The 27,521-nt window shown below is 46.4% G+C and overlaps 1 protein-coding gene across 1 annotated transcript in view; it reads left to right on the forward strand.

The window, feature by feature from the left end:
• HYDIN (HYDIN axonemal central pair apparatus protein) overlaps nucleotides 1-27,521 on the forward strand; it is a 222,680-nt gene that overhangs the window by 120,164 nt on the left and 74,995 nt on the right. The window contains exons 30-42 of the mRNA XM_055000839.1: nucleotides 1,099-1,223; nucleotides 1,974-2,110; nucleotides 5,404-5,531; nucleotides 6,547-6,738; nucleotides 9,285-9,434; nucleotides 10,647-10,886; nucleotides 13,496-13,646; nucleotides 15,143-15,340; nucleotides 18,894-19,061; nucleotides 19,643-19,828; nucleotides 20,247-20,476; nucleotides 24,354-24,491; nucleotides 27,233-27,416. Of these exons, the coding sequence (XP_054856814.1) occupies nucleotides 1,099-1,223; nucleotides 1,974-2,110; nucleotides 5,404-5,531; nucleotides 6,547-6,738; nucleotides 9,285-9,434; nucleotides 10,647-10,886; nucleotides 13,496-13,646; nucleotides 15,143-15,340; nucleotides 18,894-19,061; nucleotides 19,643-19,828; nucleotides 20,247-20,476; nucleotides 24,354-24,491; nucleotides 27,233-27,416 (2,227 nt within the window). The remainder of the gene's footprint in view (nucleotides 1-1,098; nucleotides 1,224-1,973; nucleotides 2,111-5,403; nucleotides 5,532-6,546; nucleotides 6,739-9,284; nucleotides 9,435-10,646; nucleotides 10,887-13,495; nucleotides 13,647-15,142; nucleotides 15,341-18,893; nucleotides 19,062-19,642; nucleotides 19,829-20,246; nucleotides 20,477-24,353; nucleotides 24,492-27,232; nucleotides 27,417-27,521) is intronic.

A 27,521-nucleotide genomic window follows, 5' to 3' on the forward strand; every position in this document is an offset into this window, starting at 1 on the left:
GAAGGTTGAGTTTTTACCTAAAGTGGTGTCACGTTTTCATTTGTCTCAAGAGCTAGTTCTGCCAGTTTTCTTCCCAGCCCCAGTTTCGGAGGCGGAGAAGGCCCTTCATTCCCTGGATGTCCGCAGGGCTATTCTATTCTATTTGGATAGGGTGAAGCCGTTTAGGCTTGATTCTAATTTATTTGTTTGCTTTGCGGGACAGAAAAAGGGTAGACGGGCCTCGTCTCAGTCTATTTCTAGATGGGTGGTCCAGACTATAATGACGTGTTATACTGTTGCTAACTTACCTTGTCCTTTGGAAGTGCATGCCCATTCCACCAGGTCCCAGGCGTCGTCGGCGGCTCTCCTCCGGGGTGTTCCACTCCACGACATCTGCAGAGCGGCGATGTGGGCCTCGGCGGATACTTTTGTGAAGCATTACGCGCTGGACATCCTAGATAGGAAAGAGACAGCGGTGGGCACAGCAGTTCTGCACTCCATCTTTGAGTGATGCTTTGGCGTCACCTCCACCCAGGTATTTAGCTTTGTAATCTTCCCATGTGGGACTGCACAGGAAGACCGTAGATGAAAAACAGGTTTTACTTACCATAACTGTTGTTCATCTAGGTCTTCCGTGCAGGCACACATGCCCCCCCTCCTTCCCCGCTGACTCTCTTGGTACTTACCTTGCAGGGGGCGGTGAAAGAGGAACTGAGGGTATGTGTGGGGCGCTCCGCCTCTTAGGAGACGTTTCGGCGGGAAAGCGGCCGCGCATGCGCGCTGAGAGGCGGGAGCGCCCCCTAGTGGTTTTGAGCTATAAAAATCTCCGGTATCGGCAGGCCTGCGCGTGCGCAGTCCCATGTGTGCCTGCACGGAAGACCTAGATGAACAACAGTTATGGTAAGTAAAACCTGTTTTTAGTTGGTTAGTCTTCAGGATGCTACTGGACTCTGCCATTTTGCTGCTACAGATTAACACGTCTAACTCCTCTGGAGACAGAGGAAGGCACCGTACAAAGCTGTCGCCTCTGCCTTTGCAAAGGGAGCCTGGCTTGTGTGTGCTGTCCTGTCATTGCGAAAGGGCCGCTGGACTTCCTTGGCCTCTTTTTGCTTTCGGCAGTTAGACACGCAGCTGCAGATGGAAGTGGAGAGGCTGCTCGTTCAGCAGCACGCCTTGGAGCAGCAGCGATTCCTGACCTGTGAGGATCCAGCCGTCAGCCAGCGAGCTCGTAGGAAGCTTGTCAAGTTAGTGTCGAGACCCTGCATTTCTAGAGTATCTGGTTATCATGGGGGAGGGTCCCTGCCTCCAAGAGGCTACTGAGAAATAATGACTAACTTCAGTCCTGAGCTGTCCTGTTTGCCCCGACTCTGGGAAGCAGTGGAGCATTTTCATTGTGGGGAACTGGGTTTGGGATCTCTCTTCAGAAAGCTGGGCTGCAGCTTATTTAGAGGTGTCCAGTGCTGCTGCAGAGAAAACTGGGGAAGGTGCACGGGGATGCCTTGTCTTCTATGCTCAAGGGAGTGCTCTTCTTTGTGCAGCCACCCTTGATTTATCATTGTCCGTGGAAGGGCTGTGCAGCGGAAATGAATTGAGAAAAATGTTTTCTGTGATCGGTAGGAAGGAGAATCATGTCACCATTATGCCTTACCCCTGTCACAATCTTGTGGAGTTTAGATCTCAGTGCTGGTTAACAAGGGGTAATCCCTGAAATCTTGTACAAGGTTTAACCCATGCTGTCCTACTGAGTATCAAACATTTACTTAAAACGATGTGGAGCAAGATTCAAGTCCAGTAGCACCTTGAGGACTAACAACATTTCCAGGATATAAGCTTTCAAGAGTGGAAGCTCCCTTTGGCTTTGCCTCTTGGAAGCTTACACCCTGGAAATCTTATTGGCCTTTAAGGTGCTACTGGATTCGGATTTTGCTGTTCTACTGCAGACCAACATGGCTTCCCACCTGAAAGTAACAACCATCTGGTGTCAATCCTTTCAGAGCCCAGCTACCTGAGTACATCTTGGACTTTGGCTACATCATCTTGGGTACCATACGGACATACATTGTCAAGATTACCAACACCAGCCAGTTCCCCGTGTCTTTCCATGCAGACAGGCGGACCCTGCGGGATACAGGTAAAGGGGTTCAATTATTTGTGTCTGTTGCTAAATCAGCCCACCTAAAGGAACTGATCAATAGTTTACACAAACATTTGTATGAATGTATTAAAATCAAATAATTTAATAACTGGTACTAATCTACCTTCCTACCAGTCTTCATTCACAATGCCAAATAGCAGGCCAGATAAAAATAGATCTATCCATGTGTCCAAAAGATACTGGATTGTTGATTTTGCCCATGTATGACCCCCATCACTGCCACAACCGCCATCACCCTGGCCAAATGCTGGGCAAGCATTGAGACTTTGCCTCCTAAAAAGAGCAGGGGGGCAGGGGGGCATCATCAGCATGCTGATGGTTATGTCAGGACATGCATCCAGCCCTCCTTTGTCTCACTGGTGGAGGGAGGATTGCCGCAGTAATTATACCATTTGTCCTTCCCTGTTCTTAACTCTGGTGGGCCTCTGTTAAGAAGCAAGAATGCAAGGCTGCTGTTTAGAGGCACCGTAGCCACACTTTCAGCTCCGTGTTCTTGCTTCACTCTCGATCTGCCTGTCGTAAGCACCTGTCTTTGGGTTATCTCTTGCCTGATGCAGAGTTTGAACCATTAGTCGCACCTCTTCTGGAGGGATGTTTTGGACCAGCCGTGGCTTGCTTATGTATAGTCTCTGGTCTGCTTCTGTATGCTTTCAGTGACCTTGCTGATAGTCTCATATGTTGGTGGAATACATGTGCATGATGAACCTATGGAGATCCCATAGGAGAAGGCCATGGAAGGGCCAGATCAGTTGCTCGTTTTTAGCCTATGGGACTTGGAGGAGGGCCACTTGAATGCATGTGGCAGTCACAGCTTCCAAGTCCTCAGAGCCATCAGAAACGACGGGCAGCACAATCCGAAGCAGAGTTCCATCCTTCTGCATTCATAGGCTTGGAAGGGTCTGACCGTATGGTACTGAAATGTGAGAGACTGAACAGAAGCAGTAATTTCCACATGATACTCCAGCGAGAGAAGGATCTGAGTGGCATAGTTTGAAGCGGGTCTCAAACCTACACTCAGCTGTGAAGTTTACCGGGTTGCCTTGGGCAACTCACTTCTCTTTCCTCTGGGACTGCTCAGAAATTGCTTTTCAGAGCTCCAGAGAATGGAGAGGACGCGCTCCTCTCCCTGCTGCTGTGCCAGTTCTCCCTCCCTCCCTCCCTCCCTCGGTTTCTGCTTGATGTGGCAAGTAGGCCACAGTCTGTGTTGGCAAAACGGCAGCCGGGGATGTGCAGATGGGTCCATCGTTAAAGCCACCCCGAACATTCACAGCTCAGCAAGGTAATTCTGAAACCTAGGCAGCACCGTGACCACCAAAGGGGAGCGTCAAGGATCATGACAAAGGGAGACCCGAGGGTGCACCCCTCCTGGCCCATTGACTTAAGATAGCACGGCAAGCCTTTGATAAGTGATACTTACATATTACTTTTGTATGACACCTACCTGAGCTTTGCCAAGCAAGGGGCACTGTGTACCCTCCCACAGACCTCAGACTGAAGGGGGACAGGGTTTCTCCCATCCTTCTGCTCCTCCTCACATCCGACCCTGCTCCCTTCTGCCTTCTCGGCTGATTTCCCCTTGCCTAATGAAGGGCCTAGTGCTGGCCCCTTTGGTGGCTGTGCGCCTGGGACTCATGAGAGATCTAAGCGCTTTGTGTGGGAAGCTGCTGCTATCTTCGTAGCATAGCTATAATACCCTCTCATGTGTCCCTCCTCACCTCCTCTGCCCAGAGCTGACTTCCAGCTGATTATCAGGCAGTGGTCACCATAGGCCAGCTCAGGTTGCTGACTTGCTGAACAGGCTCCTTGAGGATGGCTCCTTGGATTCAGGAAGCTGTCCATCTCCTGGCTGTTTTGCAGCACACGTTTGCCAAGCAGTTCACATTTAAAAAATCAAATGAGCGTCACATCATCAAATCTATAGACACTTGCAGTGTACAAGAGCACAAGAGAACCATCTTGATGAATGCCGCAGGGTCCTCGCATGATGGAGGGATGCCAGGCTGCCCTCTCCCTTCACCTCTGTTGTTTCCAGTTATTACCATAAAATGACGTTCAGGAGAGCAAACAAGGTCTCTTGTACCAAGTGTATCTTGCACAATTGTTTTGGTAAAATCATAGAAACTTGGAATACATGAGCCAAACTCCTTATAACAAGGGAAGGCTGTATACCCCAAATACTTACCAGTCGGATATGGAGAAAAATGGCTTCCTAACTCCAAATAGAGAGAAGCCCTCCTAGAAAGCAGTTGATTGTGATTCAGATCTTCATACCCTACTCATTATCAGATGCCATGCAGGAGGAAGAAAAACTACAACACGCAATTCAACTCAAGGGGTGTTAAACAAACAAATGAACAAACAAATACATAAATAGAGTGAAACACTCTCTGGGTCATTTCCTACCCAAGACCATGAAAAACTGTCAAAGAGCTTCCATGAATCAATCCAGTTGCAAACTACTAAGACTCCAACATTCTGGGTTATCACACAGTACACACTGTATCTGTTTCATTATCACCACAGGGATTTGAGAGCCAGTTTGGTGTAGTGGTTAAGAGCGCGGGACTCTAATCTGGAGAGCCAGGTTTGATTCCCCACTCCTCCACTTGAAGCCAGCTGGGGGACCTTGGGCTAGTCACAGGCAGCTCTCTGGAGCTCTCTCAGCCCCACCCACCTCCCAGGGTGTCTTGTTGTGGGGATAATAATAGCATACTTTGTAAACTGCTCTGAGTGGGCATTACGTTGTCCTGGAGGGCGATATATAAATCAAATGTTGTCATTGTTATTATTATTATTATTATTCGCAGCAAGACTCCAGCTGCAAATCCCACATGGGAACTCAATTCAGAAGCATCATAGGAGTCCAATTTGGGTCAGGACCACCGCTCAATGGGAGGGGGAGCACCTGTCTCCCCCTGAACCCCATTTCTGGACCTGAAACAGCCTGTGGGGGGCATTATTTGCCCATTGGGGGATGCACATGTAAGCATTCTGGGCACATGCAGCCCCTGAGAGGACAAATAACACCCCCAGGCTGTTTTGAGTCAGGAAACTGGTGGGAGGAGGCAGGAGTCCCTCCTTTCCTCACAGCATTGTCCTGATCTGAATTGGGCCCCCACAAGGAACTTGCAATTGTCATCCTCATGTAAGCTCCTATAGCAATCACGTGGTAGCTATAATGTGAAATTTGTACCACAGTCCTTTGCAAAAATGACTTTCCCCTCTATGTGGTTCAGACTGTGAGGCATTCTGCTGTTGTCTGTGGCCAGGTTTCAGCATTGAACTGGACCGAGTGAAGAACCTGCCATACTGTGAGACGGAGACATTTGAAATACGCTTTGACCCCCAAAGTGCCAACCGGCCTCTTGGAGAGGTGAAAGTGCTCCTGCCCATCAAGGTACTTTGGCAAGGCCTCTGCCCCTTTGCAGCCTTTTATGGTCCATGCTATTATTGCGTCTGACAAGGAAAGCAAATATTATTATGTTTGTATGCGTTTACACTAGATTGTTCGGAATGTAACGTGCCCCAAAAATACAGTAATAAAATGAAGCATGACGACAACTTCAGCTGCAAATCCTACAGTTTGTGGGTGTGTTTTATCTCCAGGTTTTGCAGGTTTGTGACAAAATCTGCTCTGGGCTGGTTGGTTCCACACAGGCAGGCAGCAGGTAGTCAGCAACATAAGCCAGCAGCTGGACAATGATACCAGGACTGGTGAAGGCCGGTCAGATAGCAGAAATCAGAAGAAAGGTCTACAGCCTATGGGACTAAAGATAACTCCGAGGCAGATAATCTGCTTGAGCTGAACAAAGCCCGTACATACTGGGGCAGGCCCCGATGCACCGATTGCTAAGGAGGCCATGCTTTGCCCAGGAGCCTACCACTCTTCTGGTGCTCTGGGGCTTCTGTCTGAACGCTTCGTTTCTCAGGCTAGGAGAACTGGATGGGTGGGAGGTCTTGTGCAGGTGCTGGATGTGGTTCTCTGTCTGCTGCAGTGACCAAGCTTTCTGACCCCTGGGCCAGTGTCTTCCTTGGTCTCTGGGGGACTTGAAGGCCGTGTCCTCTCCAAGTATGGGCCTATGATGGATATGGGCTGGTTTTGACTCACTGGATGGGGTCATGATGGTGAGCTAAATCCCATGTTCTGTACGTGATCAAGCTCTTCCATTGCAAAATGTGATCTCAGTTGGGATTCCACTTGTATCTCATATTGTGGATCTTCCTCTAGTCACATTTCTTGAGGTGCGTTACATTCTGCTGATGATCCAGTATACATTCATGATATATTCGGGAGGGGTTGCTTTCCTCCGTCTGCCGTGGGTACAGTTCAGGCAACCCTTTGTGATGGCATCATTGTGGTTCACATTTCACACGCATCACTTTTCAGGCTGGCCGTCTCTTGTTCGTTCCAGGTGGTGTCTGGGCCTACATTTCACATCTCTCTCTGTGCCACGGTCATCATGCCGTCTCTCTGCATGTCCAATGACAATCTGGAGTTCTCCGCTGTGCAATGTGGCCAGTGCCAGATGGAGACAATTCAGCTTCATAATCAGTTGCAGGTCACATGCGAGTGGTTTGCCACCAGCAACGAGCAAGTAAAAAAGGTAAAGCTGCGACAGCAACAGTGTGCTTCACTTTGCCCTTTTGGTGGCTGCTGGTTTCTGCCCAGCTCTTTCCACTGGGTTTGCTGACTGTCCAGAAATAAACGGGCTAATCAGCTTTATCTTCAAAAATCGGCAGATGAGTTCTTTTCACGGAGCGGCTCTTAAGAGGGACAGCTGCAGAGGCCTCTAGAAAAGCTGGCAACCTTCGCTTTTCTCCCCTGGGTGACGAGTTCCTTCAGCCTACGAATTCTGCAGGTGTAGAAGGTCAAGTGCCGCAAAGCAAGAACTCCCAGGAGGCTGCCCAGCTACTGAGTCAGTTTGTAGCTCATTCAAGCAGTTAAGAAAACAGAAAACAGATGCAAGATGCCACCTGTCCCTCTGCTTAAGCTATCAGTCAGATGCCGGTGGCAAAGCCATAGGCTAATGGCAGGCCCAAAGCTCAGTAAGAGGAAAGCAGGCGTATTTAAGTACATTAGGATCCCAGTGGAACCAGTGGAACTACAGGGCCATTTCCACACGGCTTACCTTGTTCCGGAAAACAGTGAAATCTCGCGAGAAGATTTCGCGTCTTCTTGCGTGATAACACCGTCTTCTCGTGCGATTTTGCATGAGATTTCGCTGTTTTCCGGAACAAGGTAAGCCGTGTGGAAACGGCCCAGGCTGAAGGAAGGAGGTTTTTAAAAAAAATTGTTTCAGTATTTTCATATGCCACCTTTCAGCCAAAAGGGTCCAAAAGATGCCTAACAATAAAACCAAAAATGCACAACAATAAATTACAATGAAAGCAATGGTCATTTTAAGCTTTGCCAGTAAAAATACCAAGCACACTAAAACAACAGGTGCCACTCAACAACTAGTACATCCAGCTCCCAGGCCTATAGAGAGGGGACTGTGAGGACCCAAAGTGGCTTACGACATCCTGTCCCTTCCCCATTTTATCCTCACCGAAACCCTGTGAGGTAGGTTAGGCTGAGAGAGAGTGACTGGCCCAAGGTCAGCCAGCAAGCTTTTGGGGCAGAGTAGGGATTTGAACCTAGAGTCTCCCATATCCTGGTCCAGCATCAGTTTGGAGGAAGTATTTCCTGACCAACCTCACTTCAAGTAAAGTTGGTTCCTACAGGAAGTCACCCTGGCTGGATCTTAGAGCTTGAGCAGGTTAGTAAGGGCTGGAGGCAGTCCAACAGGTACTTTGCTTCCAAGCCACCGAGGGCTTCAAAAGACGACACCAGCACATTGAGGAGCACAGAAACAAATAGGCAGCTAGCGTGGCCGTGGCTTGATGTGCTTGCTGCGGCAAATATAGTAACAACAACAACATTAGATTTATATATTCTGGGACAACTTCAGGACAACTTAACTTCAGGACAACTTAACGCCCACTTAGAGCAGTTTACAAAGTATGTCATTATTATCCCCACAACAAAACACCCTGTGAGGTGGGTGGGGCTGAGAGAGCTCTGAGAAGTTGTGACTGCCCCAAGGTCACCCAGTTGGCTTCAAGCGGAGGAGCGGGGAATCAAGCCTGGCTCTCTAGATTAGAGCCCTTCCGCTCTTAACCACTACACCAAACTGGCTGTATCAGTTAGTATTCATAACTGCTGCATTTTGTATCTGTTGATGTTTGGAACTGTCTTCAGGAGCAGCCTCACACAGAGCACATGACAGTAGTTGAGTCTGGAAGTTACTGTGACAAGGTCCTCTTTCTCCAGAAATTGCCATAGCTGGTGCAGTAGCCTAAAAGGAACTCCTGGCTGGGTTTGTCCAGTGAGAAAGAGGCATCCAGAAGTAGCCTCAAGATGCATCTTTGTTCCTTAATGACAAATGTTACCTCATGTAGAACAGGTCAAACACTAATTCCCTCATCAGCTTTACTCTCAGCCCGTAGTGCTTCCATTTTTGGTTGGATTGTTTAAATTCCTTCACCCTCATTCAGTTCTCTGATGGGCTGCAGGTACTAGTTAAGTTAGTTAAGGGTTTAAATGTTCCAAAATCACCCCAGCTCCCTTTTCCTTTATAGAAGAGACTAGCAGCAACAGAGAGAGGACCCATTTCCTTGAATTCTGTTCTTCTAGCTTATTTATCCCCCCTAAAGAACCCCATACAGTTTGGTGTAGTGGTTAGGAGCGGCAGGACTGTAATCTAGAAAGCCAGGTTTGATTCCCCATTCCTTCTGTTGTGACCCTGGGCCAATCACAGCTCTCTTAGAGCTCTCTCAGCCCCACCCACCTCACAGGGTGATTGTTGTGGGGATAATAACAACACATTTTGTAAACAGCTCTGAGTGGGCTTTAAGTTGTCCTGAAGGGTGGTATATAAATCAAATGTTCTTATCATAGTCATCATCCATCCTTGAGCCCTGGGATGAAGGACAGCACCACCCATTGGACTTTGCCAAGCTGCCTGTCTCTCTCAATCACTAAGCTGCTTTGGCTTCCATGCTCCAACCCTTTTGCTGTCTGTGGCACATTGTTGTAGCAGTGTTTTAGAGATCCCTTCATAGTGGACAGAGATCCAGTCACTGCCTACTGACTGACTTGTATGCTTAGGTGGACAAGCACATGCCAGCACCCTTACGTCGGAAGATGCGCCAAGAATTGAAGAGCAAGCCACATGTCTTTGAGATGATCCCTCCCTATGGGATCCTGTCTCCTGGAGAGCGGCTCAATGTGCAAGTGAAGTTTGCACCAAGGGAAGAGGTAAGAAGTTGGGATGATATTCATGTGGTGGCCATTTTGAATTAAAAGATTTGTATTTTGCTTTTTCAGCATTTAAATCTTGAAGGCCGTTTGCCAACATTACATACTTTATTTAAAATATATCCCTCTCTCCTTCCAATCTGTGGGACCCTAAAGTGTCTTGAACAAAGTCGTTTGGAATCTCAGCAGAATTGGGCCTCCTACATATAGATCTTCCACCCTTGCTTTACAGGCAACATCCAATGCTAGAGCCAAGCCAGTACCCTTCTGGCATTTCCCTTCTGTGATAGCAACAGCTGGACCAAAAGCAAAGTCCTTGTAGGGAGCATCTATCCTCCTCAGCCAGTGAGCGGGCAGGATAGGTTGCAACATTTTGGGTGGAGAAGGTCTGAGCTGCCTCCCCAAAACAGATCCTTTCCACAATTTGCTGTCAATTGGAATCCTCAGAGAAGAGGGACTGACTGCATTAGTGGCAGTTCTTGCTATCTCAGCATTGGCAGAGGCAGCTGGGCAAAAAGCCCACCCCCCACTTCCAAAGCACGTGCCCCCAGACCAGTCTAAGTAGGTAACAATATCAGGGGAAGGCAGCCAAAGCATGGGAAGACAAGTCTATGATCAACAGCAGCTAAATATAACCTCCATATTTGTATGAGGCATATCTCTGAATAATAAGTAAAGGGATAAATAACAGGAGGTGGCATCACCTTAAACTTGAGATCTGATCTTAGGAGAAGCACCTGTCTAGTTATTGGGAGACCAAATCCTGGACTAGATGCATCTTGGCTTGCAACTACTACATGTTATGGAAAAAACGTACTAGGGGCATGGGCTCAGTTCCCTTTGCATGCTGATCAGTCTTGTGGCAATTGCAGGTCTTTACTTTTTATTGTGTGTGTGTGCATGTGTATACACAAGAAAGTAATCTATTGTTTAGTCCAGTAGCACCTTGAAGACCAGTAAGATTTCCAGGGTGTAAGCTTTCAAGAGTCAAAGCTCCCTTCATCAGATACAAGCAGGAAAGTATGATCCTATTGCGTAGTTGTGTCTGGTGAAGGGAGTTTTTACTCTTGAAAGCTTACACCCTGGAAATCTGGTTAGTTTGTAAGGTGCTACTGGACTCAAATCTTGTTCTTCTACTGCAGACCAACACAACTGTCCTCCTGAAACTCTCCGTTGTTTCAATCTCAGCAATTCTCTATTGTTGTATTTCAGAAATTCTACAGCAACTACTTGATTGTGAGCATTTCTCAGAGCACTCAGCAACTGCTTCTCCACGTCTCAGGACATGGTCTGGAGCCACGTCTAGAGTTCAACCCTTCCATTGTGGAACTTGGCCCCCTCCTACCTTACGCTGTTGGGGATGAGGCTGAAATGGTGGTGAAGAACCCATGCAGCTTCCCCATTGAGTTCTACTCCTTGGAACTGGACCAGCAATATTTGCTAGAAGAACGGGTGAGAGAGAAGCCCTCCCAGCTACCTTTAGAACTGTGATAGGGTTCGCCAGCTCTGTCATCCTGACCACCTTGTGAGCTAAGCTAGGCTGGTGAGAGGGGGAGTTTGGAATGCTAATCCTCATGGCCCAAGCCAGCTTATGTATGTATGTATGTATGTATGTATTTATTTAATTGGATTTATGCCCCACCCTCCCCACAGATGGGCTCAGTGCAGCTAACAACATTAAAAAAAACCATTAAGATCACAAAAACATAAAATCAATAATAGTTTTAAAAAATCATTAAAATAGCCCAGGAGCAGGCTATTTAAACACATATGCACACTAACTCCTGTGCTTTCCTGATTGAAAATAAAGTGTGATCAGACAGTTGCAGAAATAACGACACAGCGAATTTCACCAGGAACAAGTTCGACGTTTGAACCTACCGTGTTCAACCTGAGCTGACTGGCCAGCCTGTTCTGCTTGTGCTGAGCAAGTTTTGCGTTGATTTTTTTTGCAACACTGCGCATGTGCAAAGTCACTGCCAATTCATACTGCCGAGCAGCCGCCAGCATCACTAAGGACTACATGGACAAACACTGAAGGGTAGTAATTTCTTAAAACACAGCATTCATCCATTCATTTACATTATTTATAGTCTGCTGTTCTCACCAAGACTCGAGACAATTACACAGAGTAAGTCAATAGGATCAACGGTAGGGGCATTCAATGAACAATGCAGTAGGGTGTGCAAATGCAAATTCGCAGAGATTTGAAAACAAGCAGAAGTCCGATAGAGAACTGAAACAGAACTATGCTAAACTTGACATATTAAACAATGCAGAAACTGCCCAGTAAGATCATGCTTACTGCAAAAAACAGTACACAGTAGTATAGTCTATAGTCCCTTTCCCAATCCATCTATTTGAAACTACTTCTTTACACTGTAGCCCTCCTATCTGAGTACAAAAATCCCTTTTGAATAATTTGGTTTTGCATAGTTTGCAGAAAGCTAGGAGTGGGAGCTTTCCTGACCTCTTCAGGCAGGCCATTCCATAAGGTGGGGGCCATCACGAAAAGTGCACATTAGAGGCAGCTGCTGCTTTTACCCATGTGCAGGTGACACCTGCAGAAGACCCTGAGTGAAACTGCTGTGGTGGAACACAGGTGGTCCCTTAGATATGAGGGACCGAGGCCATGAAGGTCTTGGTATGATAGCCCAAACCTTGAATTGAGCCCAGTAACTGATGGGTAGCCAATGGAGATATTGCAGAAGGGGAGAGTTGTGTGCATGCTCCACCTAGTTCCTGATAATAATTGAGCTGTGGCATTTGGTGCCAACTGGCCTCTTTGAGTTGACTTGGAAGGGAGACCTAGGCGGAGCATATTGCAATAGTTCAGTCTCAATTATTGTGACATGGATCCAGGTGGCCAGATTGACTGTGTCAAGAAAGGCGGCCATCTTCTGAGCAAGACTGAGTTGGCAGAAGGCCTTTCTTGCTGCTGCATTAACTTTATATGATTTATGACTGATGTAATTGTCTGTTTAAACAATTGCCTGTGTGTGTGTGGAGGGGGAATAGAACTCAGTTGGTCTGTGTGAGAATGTCCATGTGAGAAAAGCTAATTGCATTGTGGTTAGAAAGGAATACAGTGAAGCCACTTGGTGAACAGACACAAAAGGGCCGAAAAATAGTTGAACTGATCAGAGAAAAATCAGTTACCTGTTAGTGACTAGCAAACAGGATGAGAGTTGAATGAGCAGGTGTTCAAACACAGTAGAATATTGCCTCAGATGTGCTCAAATGGACCTCTGGAATCCAGGGACTTTCACTTTTCAAGAATGTGCACTTCTCTAACCCTCCTAGTTACTGACGAGTACCAGAAAACATGGAAATGGTCAATTACACTCATGGATCTGCATGGAGCATTCAGTAATAAGCACAGTTCAGTCCTGTAAATCTCTAGTCCTAAATGTCTTCTTCAAGGCCATCTGTAGCCTTTTTTGTTACAGAGATATTAAAAGAAAGCTGCATCCCCTTAATGAAAAGTGCTTAGAAGCTTACTTTTTCAAAAAAAAACAATTCATAGAAACTAGTACATTCTCGCAACAGATCGTTTATAACAGTATAACACTATACTAATCAAGCAATTACTGATTTTTAAAAAGCTCTCTACTGGCATGATAGGGGAAATGTTGGTTGCAATGGCTGAGGGAAGGAAGATGGCATCAGTGTTGGCAAGGTGGATACACCTCGTCTGTGCCACCTGAAAGTGTAATTGGATTGCAGTCTTCCCAAAAAGATTGGAGAAAAGAAGGTAAGAAAGCGTATTGAGGATGGGGAAAGGACAACTGGAGCATGATTAGACCATGACATTGTGCGGATGCTCAAAAAAAAGTTTGGTAACCAAAGTAAAGAAAAGCTTCTGTAGGAAGCAGCTACAGTCACTGGTCATTCAGTCACCGAAGCATACCGTTTACAAATTAGACACTGCAAAGGTGTCTAATTTGTAAACTGTATGCTTCAGGTTGGATTTTCAGAGGCTTCTTTAGTGAAGGATTCAGAGTCTGTCTTTATAAACTCTTCTTGACTGGCACGTCCTTTAATATCTTCTTGCTTTTCAGATTTTGCGCATGTTGAAGGGCTATGACAACCATAAAATCCTCCTGTTGCCTCCTCGCTTGCCTGGGGAGAAGCTGCCCCCTGAAGTGCTGGAATATTATGAGGAGCAGAAGAAGATTCAAGGTGACCAGGAGTCGGTTAACCAAGATCATGGTGAGAAGGGGCAGCTTCTAGGGAACACCACTTCTTGGCTGAGCTCTGGCTGCTTCTTAAAGCCGGGCATGAATGTTCATGAATGGACAAGGTTGCTGCCGTTGCATTTTAATATATTTATTAGTTTTTTAAAAAAATCCTGCTCCCAAAGTGGTTGTCAGAAATCAGAAACAAATATTAAGACATCTGCTGAAAAATTGGTGTCAAACCCTACATTTGCAGAAAGTTCCGTGTTTGGAGCTTCCACTCGTTTTAAAACTAGAGTTTTTTGGGGGGAGGGATTCAGATTAGAACAGCAGCATGTGGGGGTTAAGGTCCCCCTGCACTGTTTTCTTAACCTGAAACTGCTGTGGGCCAATTGGCAGTGAGGCAAATACCAGCTGCCTGGGGCCTGTTCAGGTCAGGAAAATGACACCAGGCTGCAGGGGAAGCTTAACCTCATATGCAGCAATCCGGATCTGAATCGGAGGTTCCCGTGCAACAGAAAAGGTAAGTTTTAAATATTGTTTGGAGCAACCCCAGCACATCTGATTTGGCCCTGAATTAAAAATTAGGGAGCAGAATTGGTTGCATGGGAACCCAGCTGTGTGTTTCATGCTGTGCCCTCCATTCTTTTTGCTTTTTGTCATGTAATATCAGAAGACTTGCTCTGTTTGGCACTGTTTGTCACCGTTCCCTCTTGGTTGCAAATTTTGCCTTTCAAGAACAAGCCACAGAACATCTCATTTTACCTTTGGTAAAGGTGAGCCCAAGCATCGCCTTATATAAATGCAGTCATCTTCTCTGGGTCACGTCCCCTGGAGGCTGGAAGCAAGATTTCTTTGCTTTTGAGCTTGTGTCCCAGATCCCCAGAACTCACAAAATGAGAAGCTGTGACTGTATTAGAGGAGGGGCACTCTCTCTGTCTGTGCAAAAAGATAGATCAAGATGGGTAGCCGTGTTAGTCTGTCTGTAGCAGTAGAAAAGAGCAAGAGTCCAGTAGCACCTATAAGACTAACAAACTTTGTGGTAGGGGATGAGCTTTCGTGAGCCACAGCTCACTTCTTCAGAAACTGAAGGAGTTTCTGAACAGTATCTGAAGAAGTGAGCCATGAAAGCTCATCCCCTACCACAAAGTTTGTCAGTCTTATAGGTGCTACTGGACTCTTGCTCTTCCCTGTGCAAAAAAAGTGATCCAGGATTCACTGTTGTCGAGAGTAGTGTTTCTCAACTTGTGGATCCTGACCCAAAAGCAGGTCACAAAGTTTGTGAAAATGAGTCCCAGTATTTTGCAGTTTTATTGATTTGTATGTGCTCTGATTTTTTTTCTTAAAGCAGTTCATCAGACCAAGTAAATTTGGACCAGGGGGTCACCATACCAAAATGGTTGGGAACCACTTCTCTAGAGCATGGCTTGTTCTTCACTATTTACACACAGTGTAAATAGAAATAGGGGGAATTTCAGGATAGCTATTTGAACCCCTTGTATCACTGTCCTTTTTCTCCCTCTTGAATAGAAGATGAAGTAAACACCCATATGTCTGAACAGAGAATAAATGCGCTTCCTTCCGGCATGGTACAAACAGCATCCATTGGTGGCTCCATTCTTCCTTCTGTTTCACACCATGAAGCAAATCGCAGTTTTAGGGTGGAATCTAAATTTGATCAGGAGGAGGAGGAAGAAGAAGAAGGAACTGACAAAGGGCAAGTGCTAGGTAAGAGATTTATGGGGTGCAGAGACAGCGGAAAGAACACCTGGCCGTTGGTTAGCAGAGGAAAGGATTACAAAAGAGGGGATGTGATACAATATGGAGTGTGAAAAGTGATGTTTTACTGTCTCCTTGTGGTGAAAAATTTATCAGGCACTTGACTGAGGGGACTAGAGTGCAACGTGTGTCGGAATCATGGGTAGATTCAGGCTTGCCTCATCTCAAAAAACAGCTGCCATGACAAACTCTTTTTTGGCCCAGGTTCCAGCACGTCTCTTCTTTAATTTCCAGCCTGAAGTGATTACAGAAAAGTCTAGTGGAAGTGCGTGATTGATCTTTTTGTATTTTTTGCAAAGATTTCAAGAAGGGCGCCAGTGTTTGAAAGAGGATTGATTGATACATATCAGGGGTTGTCTTCGGGGGGGGGGGGGTGGCCTAGCAGATGAATATGTTTGGAATCAGTAAGTTCAATAGTTGCATAAAGAATAAAAGAACGGTTGTGTCTAACAGGCTGAGCCTAGATCAAGATGGGTAGCCATGTTAGTCTGTTTGTAGCAGTGACCGGTGACCTCATGCCGATACTCCTTTGGGGAGCAAGTGTGTGGCTAAACTCTCATCAAGAAGATGACCCCGATTGACAGACATGACAGGCAATAGAAGTTGCTGGTCGGCAGCAGTAGAATGAATTAAGGCCCCTCATAGCAACCACCGGTTCTGTAATTTACCCGCTGCACTTTTTAGCTGAGCAGAGGTGTTCATCATCGCTCGGTTTCTGGCGCAAGATCTGCTCAGGCAAGGTCCCTGTTACATCCCTACATACAGCCACAAACTTTGACATCACAAAGCTGACTTTTTAGTTTTTGAGGAAACCATCTTGGAAAGTTTATCATTCCTTGTTTTGGATTCTTAGCCCATGCAATCCCTGATGCTCTGATCAGATTAGCTTGAATATAAATATACAAAACTGAAACCAAAATCAAAATGAGGCAAGTTTACAATATTATACTGGCTGAACTCTTGCTAAGCAAGAAATGTGCTACCTTTGCAAAAAAAATTTTAAATAAATTGTTATTAATGTTTCAAACTCAATATACAAAGTTGAAAAATAACTGCAAGTAAATAGTTAACTATATACATGTATATATATATAAATATAAACTTGTTTTTAAACATAGTTTTGTACAGAAAGAAAGTAGAGAGATAATGATCAGTAATCCAATTTGCTAGTACAGAGAAAACTAAAGCTTAAGTGCAATTTTAGTAACCATTTTTTCAGTCTTGTATGATAAAGAGTAAATGTTTAGGGGGTTGTTGATTTGTAATAGATATGAAATCAATGAATGGTAACCATTTTGCTATAAAGTCAGTTTCTTTTGGATAATGTTCATTTTGATATATTTTATCATATATTTTTTCTTGTATGTAATAATCCCATACTTTCTCAAGCCATTTGTCTGTTGAAGGAACCTTCTCTGATTTCCAATTTAAAGCTATCAAATTCTTAGCTACAACTAAGAGGTCACTGATTAATTCTCTTCTAATTTGTGGAATATCATTATTGTTCCATTGATTCAAAAATAAAATCTTCCGGTCAAGAGGGATTCTGTAGCCTGTTATTTCTTTTATATGGTCCAATATATCATTCCAAAAAATTTCTATTTGAGGGCACCCCCACCAACAATGTGCGAATGTCCCTATATTACCACAATCTTTCCAACAAAGCGGTGAGTTTGTTTTAGTTATCAGTGAAAGTTTTTTTGGCATTATATACCACCTATGAATTATTTTATAGGATTGAATTCGAACCTTTGCAAATTTCAAAGGTAGAGGTCTTATCTGGGGACAAGAAACTTGGTGTTTCTTACCCATTCGTCCCCAGAATTAAGATATTTTGTGTCTCCTGGGACATACTGCTCCTATCATTTTGTCTTTATCTAATTCAGTTTCTGACATACCAAATATTGGACTAAATAAAATATAGAAAGGTGAGTGTACCTTGTGTCTCATATCATCTCCCAAACTAAGATTTAAAGATCTGGCTAGAAGGTTGGAAATTGAGGATAGCGTTGCCTTCAAGGAGGCAGGGGTCCAGTCCCAGAGGAAACCACCCCACCCATTCAGACCATCAGAGGAGCTGCTCCATGCTCCATGTGCCTTAAGTGCCTTAGACCCTGGGTTGTCACCTGAAGCAGCTTTTGGATGCTAGATATTGCAAAGGATTCTGGGGGCAAGCAAACATCTGCTCCAGGAGTGCTACTTTTTGTGACCTATAGATGTGCATCATCATCATCATCATCTCAAATTGGAGAAGGGGAAATTTTCTTCCTTCTGGCTGAGGAAACAAGGAAGAGATGATCTGTCCTATTTGTTCCAGATGGGCCACTGTGCTCTTAGAAATTCACCAGCAGAAAGTAAGCCAGAATGGCCAGAATGGTGGACTAGGATCTGAGTGAACCAGGTTCGATTCCCTCCTCTGCCATGGGAACTTGCTGGGTGACCTTGGATCTGTCACACACTCTCAGTCTCATCTACCTCACAGGGTTGTTGTGAGAGATAAATGGAGGAGAGGAGAATGATATAAAATGCTTTGGGTCGAGAAAGGCAGGGTATAAATGAAGTAGAAAAAACCTTTTCAGCTGCTTCCCCCTTCTGCATCTTACAAAACATGGTGCTTTTCCTACTTCCCTTCTATAATTTTGCTTCTTTCTGCAGAGACACACAAAAGAGAAGCATCAGTAACCAAGTACCCAGGGTTGAATTCTGTGGCATAAATGGGGCATGAGCACATTGCACGATCCTGGAAATTGGTGTCCACCTTTCTAGCTTTTTAAAACTATCAGTATTGAGGTCAGCCCTGGGCCATGGGTTCCTTTGGTTCTTCTGGCACCCCCAAGGTCTCCACTCAAGAGGGGGAGCAGCTTGCATGTTACCTAGCAGCTCATTCCTCCTCCTTACACTCCTGCTCGGCCACCTTTGAATTAATTGAGGAAAGGAGTCCTCTTTGGCTGAAGTCTGCCTGAACTTAAATGCTTTTCAGCAGATTTCACAGGTTTCGGTTTCCTTCTCTGCTTCCCATGGCACGTTCAGACTCAGCTGGACCAAGAGCCATCGTTATCCTGGGGAGAATGTCATGGGCCGGCCTCCCCAGTCTCCAGGTTTGCTTGCTGCTGGGTTGCCGCAGGAACAGGAATCGCCATTCTGCTGCTTGTCGTAGCTGCAGAGCAGGAGTCATCTTTGCTCTGCGTTTCAGTGCCTGGATGGTATATGCAGTTTGGGGAATAAAGAACCCCAAACAGTGTGCCCTTTGCTGGCTGCTGTGCATACAGAGAAGGAAATGCCTGAGCAAAGCTTCTACTCTGCTGCCCTATGAGGGACGTGGCCCGTTCGTCCCGATGTAGCCTGCACTGGGGCACCTGCTGGCGTGATCCTGATGAAGTAGCTCCCTTTGCACCTTTCTCTTGAAAAAGATTAGTTGGGCAGCTGGGGACAGTGAGTAGAGACCTCAGCCCTGGCACTGGAAAGAGCCGATTCCTTCAGCAGGCCTGATTTCTTTCAGTAGGCAGTCAGCAAAGCTTCACTCGGCAGAAGGAGGCTGTGGGAGAACTGGACAACAACCCCGTCTCTCGTGCCATTGCCCGCCACCTCGGCATTGACATTTCTCCGGAAGGACGGGCGGCCAGGAACCGCAGAGGCATTGCCATTGTGATTCATGGAGCTCCCCTTACAGGTATGGAGATTCCCCATACTTTTATTCAGGGCTTTTTTTTCTGGGGAAAGAGGTGGTGGAACTCAGGACTGCACAACGTCACTTTGGGTCAGCTGGAACAAGGGGGGAGTTTTTAAAAGTTTAAATCGCCCTAGGAGAAAATGGTCACATGGCTGGTGGTCCCGCACCCTGATCTCCAGACAGAGAGGGGAGTTTAGATTGCCGCGGAGGGCAATGTAAACTCCCCTCTGTCTGGAGATCAGGGGGCGGGGCCACCAGCCATGTGACCATTTTCAAGAGGTGCCGTAACTCCGTTCCACCATGTTCCAGCTGAAAAAAAGCCCTGCTTTTATTATTACATGTTCACATTTATCTGATATACTCACATGAACTTGCCTTCTACTGAGACTGACCCTTGGTCCATCAGGGTCAGCCTTGTCCTTTCTACTTCATGCAAGCTTCCTTTTTGGTTTTCATACCCCTCAAGATCCAGGTGGTTTTCCTGTGTGGGAATGGCTCATAGTTGTTGCATGTTGACCTGAAGATAAGTGGCAAACGATGTAGGACCTTTCACATATCATGTCATCTGTCCCCCCACCCAGGAAAGACCAGTGCAGCCATCACGTTGGCCAAACATTACAATTCTGCCTGCTTGTCCATTGACTCTGTGGTAATGGAAGCAATCTGTGAGGGGAGCAGCTCAGCAGGCCTTCGTGCACGGGAGCTCTGCATCCGAGCAGCCATAGAGCTGGCACAGCGGGAAACTGATGAAACTGGTAAGCAGGAATGTGCAGGCTGAGCTGTCTGCAGAAAGCCTGTGTGGGTCGCCAGCACTATGCCGCTGAGCCTGCCTAGGGGTTGTTTCACTTCCTACTAGTCAATTCTCAGTGCGGGTTTTTCTCATTCTCAGGACCCTGACCTCTCTCCAAAGGCTTGCCTCGCATAAAACCCATTTCCTAGTTCCAGGAAATCAAAATTCTTTTTGCTTGGCAATTTTGTTTTGAACTAGCAATCCAGCTCTGATGCTTGTAAAGCAGTCAGGAAACATTTCTTCCGCACTGAAAAATCTTGAAATATGTGCTTGTTTTAGCACATGCATGGAGCCCAATCAGTATGTCTGATGGGACAGCGTGAGGCTGGTAACTGCCAAAACACAACTCTCATTGCTTTTTCCATGTGTCTGTGTTTTTCAAATAGGTCAAGGAGCTGATGGGCAGCCAGTTACATCTCTGGGAACCAGGCTGAGTACTGAGGCTTTAGCTAAGTACACCTCAGAAGGCAGCCAGCAGAGTTCTGAGTCCAAAATGGGGCCGCAGTCAACTACTTCTAGAGGCTACCGAGGAAGTTCAGTAACAGCCAAGGGAAAGTCAGAGGGTCACGCCTCGCAGGCCCAAAAGCAACAGCAGCACCCACAGTCTGATCAGCCTGGATCTCAGGTGAGAGTATCTGCCTCCCTCCCTCCCCACAGGTGAACTCCCAGAACCTTGCTAAACATTACTATGTCCTTCTGCTTGTCAGTGGTAGATGTAAGGACTCTGTCAGACATGCAGTGGGAGTTATGCATCTCTCAGATATATACTAGACCTTTTTATGCACAGGAAGAAGCAATTTTAGCTTCTTCACCCCATGTCATTTTGGCATCCTTAAACCACCCTGTGGAGCTTCTGGTGGCTCCATTGCAAAATCGCATTATTTACCTGGCTTTTAATTTTCATAGTGGAGCCTAGGGATGTGCAATTTGGGTTTGGTATTTGATAAAAATTACAAAATTTTAGCTGATTCGATAAAATTTGGTGTTAGTAAACTTAAATCTGGATTTCCGAATGAATTTGGTAAAAAATTGAATTCGGTAATACCGAATTTAAGTTTACTGAATTTATTCAGTAAAATTCGGGAAGTGCAGCAGTGCAAAATGCCTCCCAGCTCCCCGGAGAGCCCCCAGATAGTTTCCCCCATAGGGAACAATGGAGATTAGAGGTGGCTGGGTCCCTTTCTTTGGTGGGGGGAATAAAATAGCCTCCCCAGAGTCCAATCATTATGAAACTCGAGCGGGGGAGGGGGGGTCATTAGAGGATAGTTAGGCGTAGTGTAGGTCTCCTGCAAATTTGGTGAAATTTGGTCAAAGAATGACACCCCCCTCCAGCCCAATGGAAGTTGCCGAATTGAGTTTTCCATAGGAAACAATGGCTGAATTTTACCCAATTTGCTCTGTGCTACCGAACCAAACTGGAGAATGAATTCAGGATTCCCTGAATTCTGAATTTTTTTCCAGTTTGCTATTACTGAATCGAATCAACTGATTTTTTTTCCCCTGTGCACACCCCTAGTGGATCTAGTAGCAGTTCCATGGGGTGGTTTGAGGAAACCCAAATGGCATGCGGTGTGGGGAAGGCTGGAGCTACTTCTTCTGTGCACTGTGGTCAAGAGCAGAATAGAGCCCAAGTGCCCATGGGAGGTACCAAAATCTATCATGTGTTCCTCTTGAGCATGAAGAGAAACACGTGTAGCATGGCCCTCCGTATGTAAACTTCAAGGGACTCATCATGGAATGTGTTCTGGGAGCACACCCCTTTTTATATTACTTCAAAAATATTTATTAGATTGTACTTTCCTCGTAAATGGGGTTCACTGTGTTTCCTATCCAGGAGTCAAATGGCATCCACACTTCCTTAGCTTGCAGTTTTACGTCATGTCTGTGCCCTATCCATGTCATATCCATGTCTGTGCCCTATCCATGCCATACTTAATGCTGACCTATTGTTTCTGAACCAATGTTTCATGCTATAACTTGATGTCATGTTGCCAATGCCATAACTGTTTCCTTTCACAGGCTTATTGAAGCTGCAGGTGCCTTATCTAACAGGCTGTAGAAACTCTCAGTGCTTCTGACCTTGTATACTGCTCATTCCTGTGCACTGCTATGTCTCAACTTTGATCTCTTGCTTTCTCAGTGTCTCGACTTGATAGTACAAATATGTGAGACGTTCTCAGGACAAGTTCGCGCCAAAAGTCCTGTTTTACTGTTGGGAGGGGGAAGGAGCAAACGTGTGTGTTAAGAGGAAGCATTTTCCCACAGGTTACCATTTCTGTCAACCTGTTCTTACCGCTTAGATGCTTACCTTGCTTCTGAGTAATTCTATGGACATATCTGTGGAAATGATCTGATTTCTGAATAAAGCCATTTAACCAAGAGCCTGGATTTCTTGCTACAGTGGTACAGGGATCTTTCTGCCATAGCCTGTCATCCATAGCCTGACACTTTAGGTATTCTCAAACTATTCACTAGGCTCTCCTTTCCATATAGTTGGTACTGTTCAATGTTCCTGTCTTGGCAGAAGGGAGAGCAGTTACTAATTGCTGGCTCTAAAAAGTGGCTGACTGTACCACAGAGACAATGCTTAAATACAAAATTTCCTCACTTGTTGGGGAGCAGGGATCAGATGCTAAGGTGGACCCCATTCTCAAGAGAAGGAACTACTTTTTGAGGCGTCCGTCACCTACATAAAGAGTTTAGCTGCAACTTCGCCTACAGACAATCAGGTGGTATCTTCACACACATCATTCTTCTGCACATTCCTTGGATATAAGCCCAATGAATTCACCCTGGACTTCATCTGATGCATGTTTCTTCAAGGAAGTCAGGAGGACTTACTCCTGCGCGACGTGTTTAGGACTGAAGTGCAGAGTGGCATCCTGACTACTGTAACCTGCTTTACTTGGGGTTTATCTTGAAGACAGGTCAGAGGCTACAGTCAGTCCAGAATCATAGAATCATAGAGTTGAAAGGGGCCATACAGACCATCTAGTCCAACCCCCTGCCCAGTGCAGGATCAGCCTAAAGCATCTCTGACAAATATTCATCCAGCCTCTTCTTGAAAACTGTCAATGAAGGGGAGCTCACCACCTCCCTAGGCAGCTGATTCCACTTTTGAACTACTCTGACCATGAAAAATCTTTTTCTAATATCCAGCCTGTACTTATGTGCATGTAATTTAAGTTCATTGCTTCGGGTCCTACCCTCTGCTGCCAACTGGAACAGCTCCTTGCCCTCCTCCAAAGGACAGTCTTTCAAATATTTAAAGAGAGCAAATGTTCCCCCTCAACCTCCTCTAAACTAAACATTCCCAAGGCCCTCAGCCTTTCCTCATAGGGCTCAGTCTCCAGACCCCTGATCATCCTCGTTGCTCTCCTCTGCACCCTCTCGATTTTGTCCACATCCTTTTTGAAGTGAGGCCTCCAGAACTGCACACAATACTCCAGGTGCGGCCTGACCAAGACAGCAGCCTGACCAAGGCAGTATAGAGAGGGGCTATGACCTCCTGCGATTTTGACGCTATAGCCCTTTTGATACAACCCAGGATCGAATGGGCCTTTTTTGCCACCACATCACACTGACTGCTCATATTTAGTTTACAGTCCACTCTTACCCCAAGATCTCTTTCACATATACTACTGCCCAGAAGTGTATCCCTCATCCAGTATTTGTGCTTCCCATTTTTGTGGCCCAGAAGCAGTGATGGCACAGAACTTTTCAGAAAGTGGGCAGGGCCACCGCAAGGCTAGACTTATTCTTGGCTGCCCTTATTCAAATGAAAAGGTTTTTCCTCTGGAGGAACAGGAGGATTGGTAAGCACCTGGGCTTTCCTTAATCAGTGTGTAATTCCTTTCCCCCCTTCAGGCTTTCTGTCTTCTCAGGAGGTGAGAAGAGGGAGGTATTCTGTTTGGCTCTGCCTCCTGTGGAAGCCATTTTTGGGGTCGTGCTCACCACCATCTCTCAAAACTCCGAACGTGTCCGCAGGCTCAGCCTCCTGGCTAGGGTTACCAGGTCCCCTTAGCCTCCTGGCGGGAGGTGGGGGACCTGGCATGTACATTTTTGCAGGGCCCATGACTCTCCTCGTGGTGCCACCATGCCACCACTTTTGGAAAGTGATGTCATCACGCGGGCATGGGGGTGCATGCATGCTTTGCATCGGGTCGATTTGGGCCTCAAACAGGCCAAAACAGGCCCGTTTGGGGCCCAAATCAGCCCCTGCAAGGTGCAGGAGCACTCTCAAGGTGGCACTGACAGCATCATTCCTGGGAGTGATGTTGTCACGCCAGCACTGGGAGCATGCCTGGGAGGCCTGTTCCCATGCCTTCCTCCCCCACCGGCCAGGTAAATAGAGGTGCGGGGCAGGGGGGCGGAAGGTGGGAGTGGGGGTCCCCTGCTCCCACCGGGGGATGGGATTCCTATCCCTGGTCTATACAGTCAGGCCAGCCTGGTCCTGGGGATTGGCTGTTCGTGACCCCTCCTTTTTTGTGCTCTGTTTGCAGATTCCATCCAGCCCCATTCCCAGCGCTCCCATCCAGCGGCGCCTTAGCATCAGTGCCAGCATAGCTGGAGATTCCGGCCTGATGAGCTGCGTGTTTCCTGAGGAGCTCTTGGTGGAGATCCTCTCGGAGAGGATGCAGGTAAGAGTAACTCAGAAGCAGTGATGGCCCAGCAGCGCCAGGAGGTGGCGGATGTCAAGTGACTCCTGTTTCTGCTTGATCACTTTGACGCTCTGTGTGGTGTGCTCTGGCTTGAGGTGAGGTGATGGACCAAGAAGGTGTGTCCTGGACCCGTTTGCATGGCTGGTTCCTGTGGGGATTCCTACTGCAAGGTGAAAACAAAAGTCTTGTTGGGATTGGAAAGGAGCACGCTATAAAGACAAAAACGTTCTCTGTTGACCAGGGAGAGTCGCTGTTTTTTTGTCCTTGTTCTACTGCCTTATTTTCTTCCCGCTTTTGTCTCTTGGGAGGTTCTTGTTAAAATGCTGTAAGTGCAAGCTGCTAGAGTTGTCGTCGTTGAGGGCTGAGCTCCATCCACAGAGTCTTCAACCATTGTAAATCTAACTGGGAGAGTGGCAGAGACCTCTTGCATCTATAATTCATATTTTCAATGAAAATTAAGCAGGAGCACAGTGGCATCTTAAAGACAAATAAAACTTATTCTCTAATAAGATTCCACGAGTAAGCTCCCTTCAGCAGATGCCTTCTGATGGCAAGCGGTCGACCCTGGCCTCCACCATATTTAATAGCTGTTTATAGCTACCTGTGATATAAAATCAAAGGGACCCTAGATTAATGCAGACTGAGTTGCAACGGGAATTCCAGCCAGCATTGCTGAGTCCCCTCTGGGAGATCCAGGCATGGATGGAATGTCAGATGCAAATGCAGAGTGACTCAGGTGATTGGATTTACTGTCTTTCCAGCTACGGGTGGAGTTATGGCAAGATAGGTCTAATTGTGCCACCCCGCTTAGCACATTCCAATACCCGTCCTTCCGTGATCAAACTCCTACCCCGAGATCGAGCAGCAATCAATTAGCACTGATAAGTTTATAATTTATTCCTGGGAAGGTGCAGTCCCTAACTAAATTAATCAACTCAGCTCCTGGAGATTCATTAACAAACTGCCCCTTTTGTGAGGCAGCAGGAGAGATTTTGCATTCCATTTGTCACACCCCGACAGCATCAATCTAAGAGTAATCAAACCTTTGTTACTCCCAGGGTCTTTGTTCTGCTGGCTGAGGGGGGTCCCCAGCCTCAGGACACGTTTGTGCTATAAGAACTAGGGCTCTTGCCCCATTCAAACTGTGCACACTGCGCCTTCAGATCTGAGTGCTGTACTCTTAGAGTCACTTCCCTGAGCCTCTTTCTCCTGGCCAAGAATGCGGGACGTTTGAAGCTACTCTTTTCCTTTGTGGGCCACGCTGCTCTTCTGATCGGTAAATACACTTCTCCTCCCCTCACTCTATTCCACCTTCTGCCTAGCTTCCTAGGACTCTCTCTGTTTGTAACTATTTTGTTATTGCTCCTGTGTGTGTGTGTTCCCTTTTCTTCTTTCAATAAAACATTACTCTTTGTACCTAAAAGCACCAGTCTCGTCTGCTATCTTGGGGAAAGGACCCCGTAAACATTGATGGAGTTTATCTCACATTTACTCCTCTTGTATAGCCATCTTCCTTGGCCGCTAATTCCCCCTTCACTTTCTTACTTGCAAGGAGACCAGTTCAGGTAACACTGATGAGCTCATGGAAGCCTATGCTGGAATAAATTTTATTAGCTTTTAAGATACCACTGGATTTCTGTTTGTTGCAAATCTGGTCCCTCTAGAAATAGTTACTTATTTACATATTTCTTAGAACAGTTAAATCTCACCGGTCTCAACAGCAATTGTGGCTCCAGGCAGCTGTCAAAGCCAGCCAAAGCCAATAGAAACCAAAACTGATCATTCTACAAAATTAAAAAATATGAACAAAGCTCTTCCCTGTCTCCCTTATAGGTTTTTCTCCTTATACTGGAAAATTTTTTAAAAGGTGTCCTAATTACCTAAAGAAACAGATAAGGGTGTTGTAGGTACCTGAAACTCCAGACGGTGGTAGTTTATGGCTTTTGTAGGTTTAGGCCCTTAGTTGAACCACAGTGAACAAGGCCAGAAGTGAAGAAATGTGCAGTCTTTGCAGTCTGCACGTCACAGAAGTCTGGGTTCTCCATACATGTTGTGGCAGTGAAAATGAGCAGTGCATTGGTAGAATTTATGGTAATGCATAATGAACCAGGGGAGGATGTGGACAGTGATGGTATGAGCATGGGGTGTTGCAAAGACCTCTTTGAAATGCAGGTAACATTCTCAGCAGGCCACAGCTGTTGGGGGAAGGGGCAGAGGCAGTCAAGGGAGGATCACAAGCCTTGGAGACTCAGCTCTTACTCCACCATCCCACCTCAAAAGGAGATGCTCAAATGCTGCAGCTCCAGCAAGAACCCCCAGAACTCCTAACAGCCACAATGACCAAAGTCACAGTCCTTGAATTTATCAGCCTCATAGAAAGCCTCCGGGCCACTCAGTGCTGGTTTCTCCTATGCTGGAAGATCGGCTCGGAGTCTCAAAACTTCCTTTTCCTTCCCAAAGGAGCATTTTAAAGAGAGGCAGCGAATATAGCCAACAGCTAAGTTGAATCCATGTTTGCCTCAGAGCAGTCAGTTGATGAGGTTGCAGGGGGTGGCCACAGGAATGGAGGATCAGGCAGCCTCAAGAAGACTCATCAGTGTCTGAATTTTGCTGCCCTTGAATTTCGCACACAGCAGGACTTGTGCATAGCGTTAACCCCCTCTCCAAAAAAAGTTGTCATGAGAACATGTAATGAGAAGTGTGCTTTAATTTCTTGGCAGCTCAGCGATTGCTATCGTGGTGTCGTATTTGATGGGCTGGATACCTTGTTTGCCCGCAACGTTTCGGTGGCACTCCTCTGCCTACTCAAAGCGATAAACAACCGGCGCCACATATATTTTGTGAACCTCTTCCAGGACTTTGCGGCCATGAAAGCCAGAGACAAAGCCAAGCAAGAGCAGGAAGGTGAGGATTGCCAGGTGAGGCAGGCCCAAGCTCAGCCTGGCTCTTTTCCTTTGGCCCTCCTAGTCACTGTGAATAGACACAGGTCATATTCTCACAGGATCTGCG

Source organism: Eublepharis macularius, chromosome 16 (genome assembly GCF_028583425.1).
Source record: "Eublepharis macularius isolate TG4126 chromosome 16, MPM_Emac_v1.0, whole genome shotgun sequence".
Lineage (NCBI taxonomy): Eukaryota > Metazoa > Chordata > Lepidosauria > Squamata > Eublepharidae > Eublepharis > Eublepharis macularius.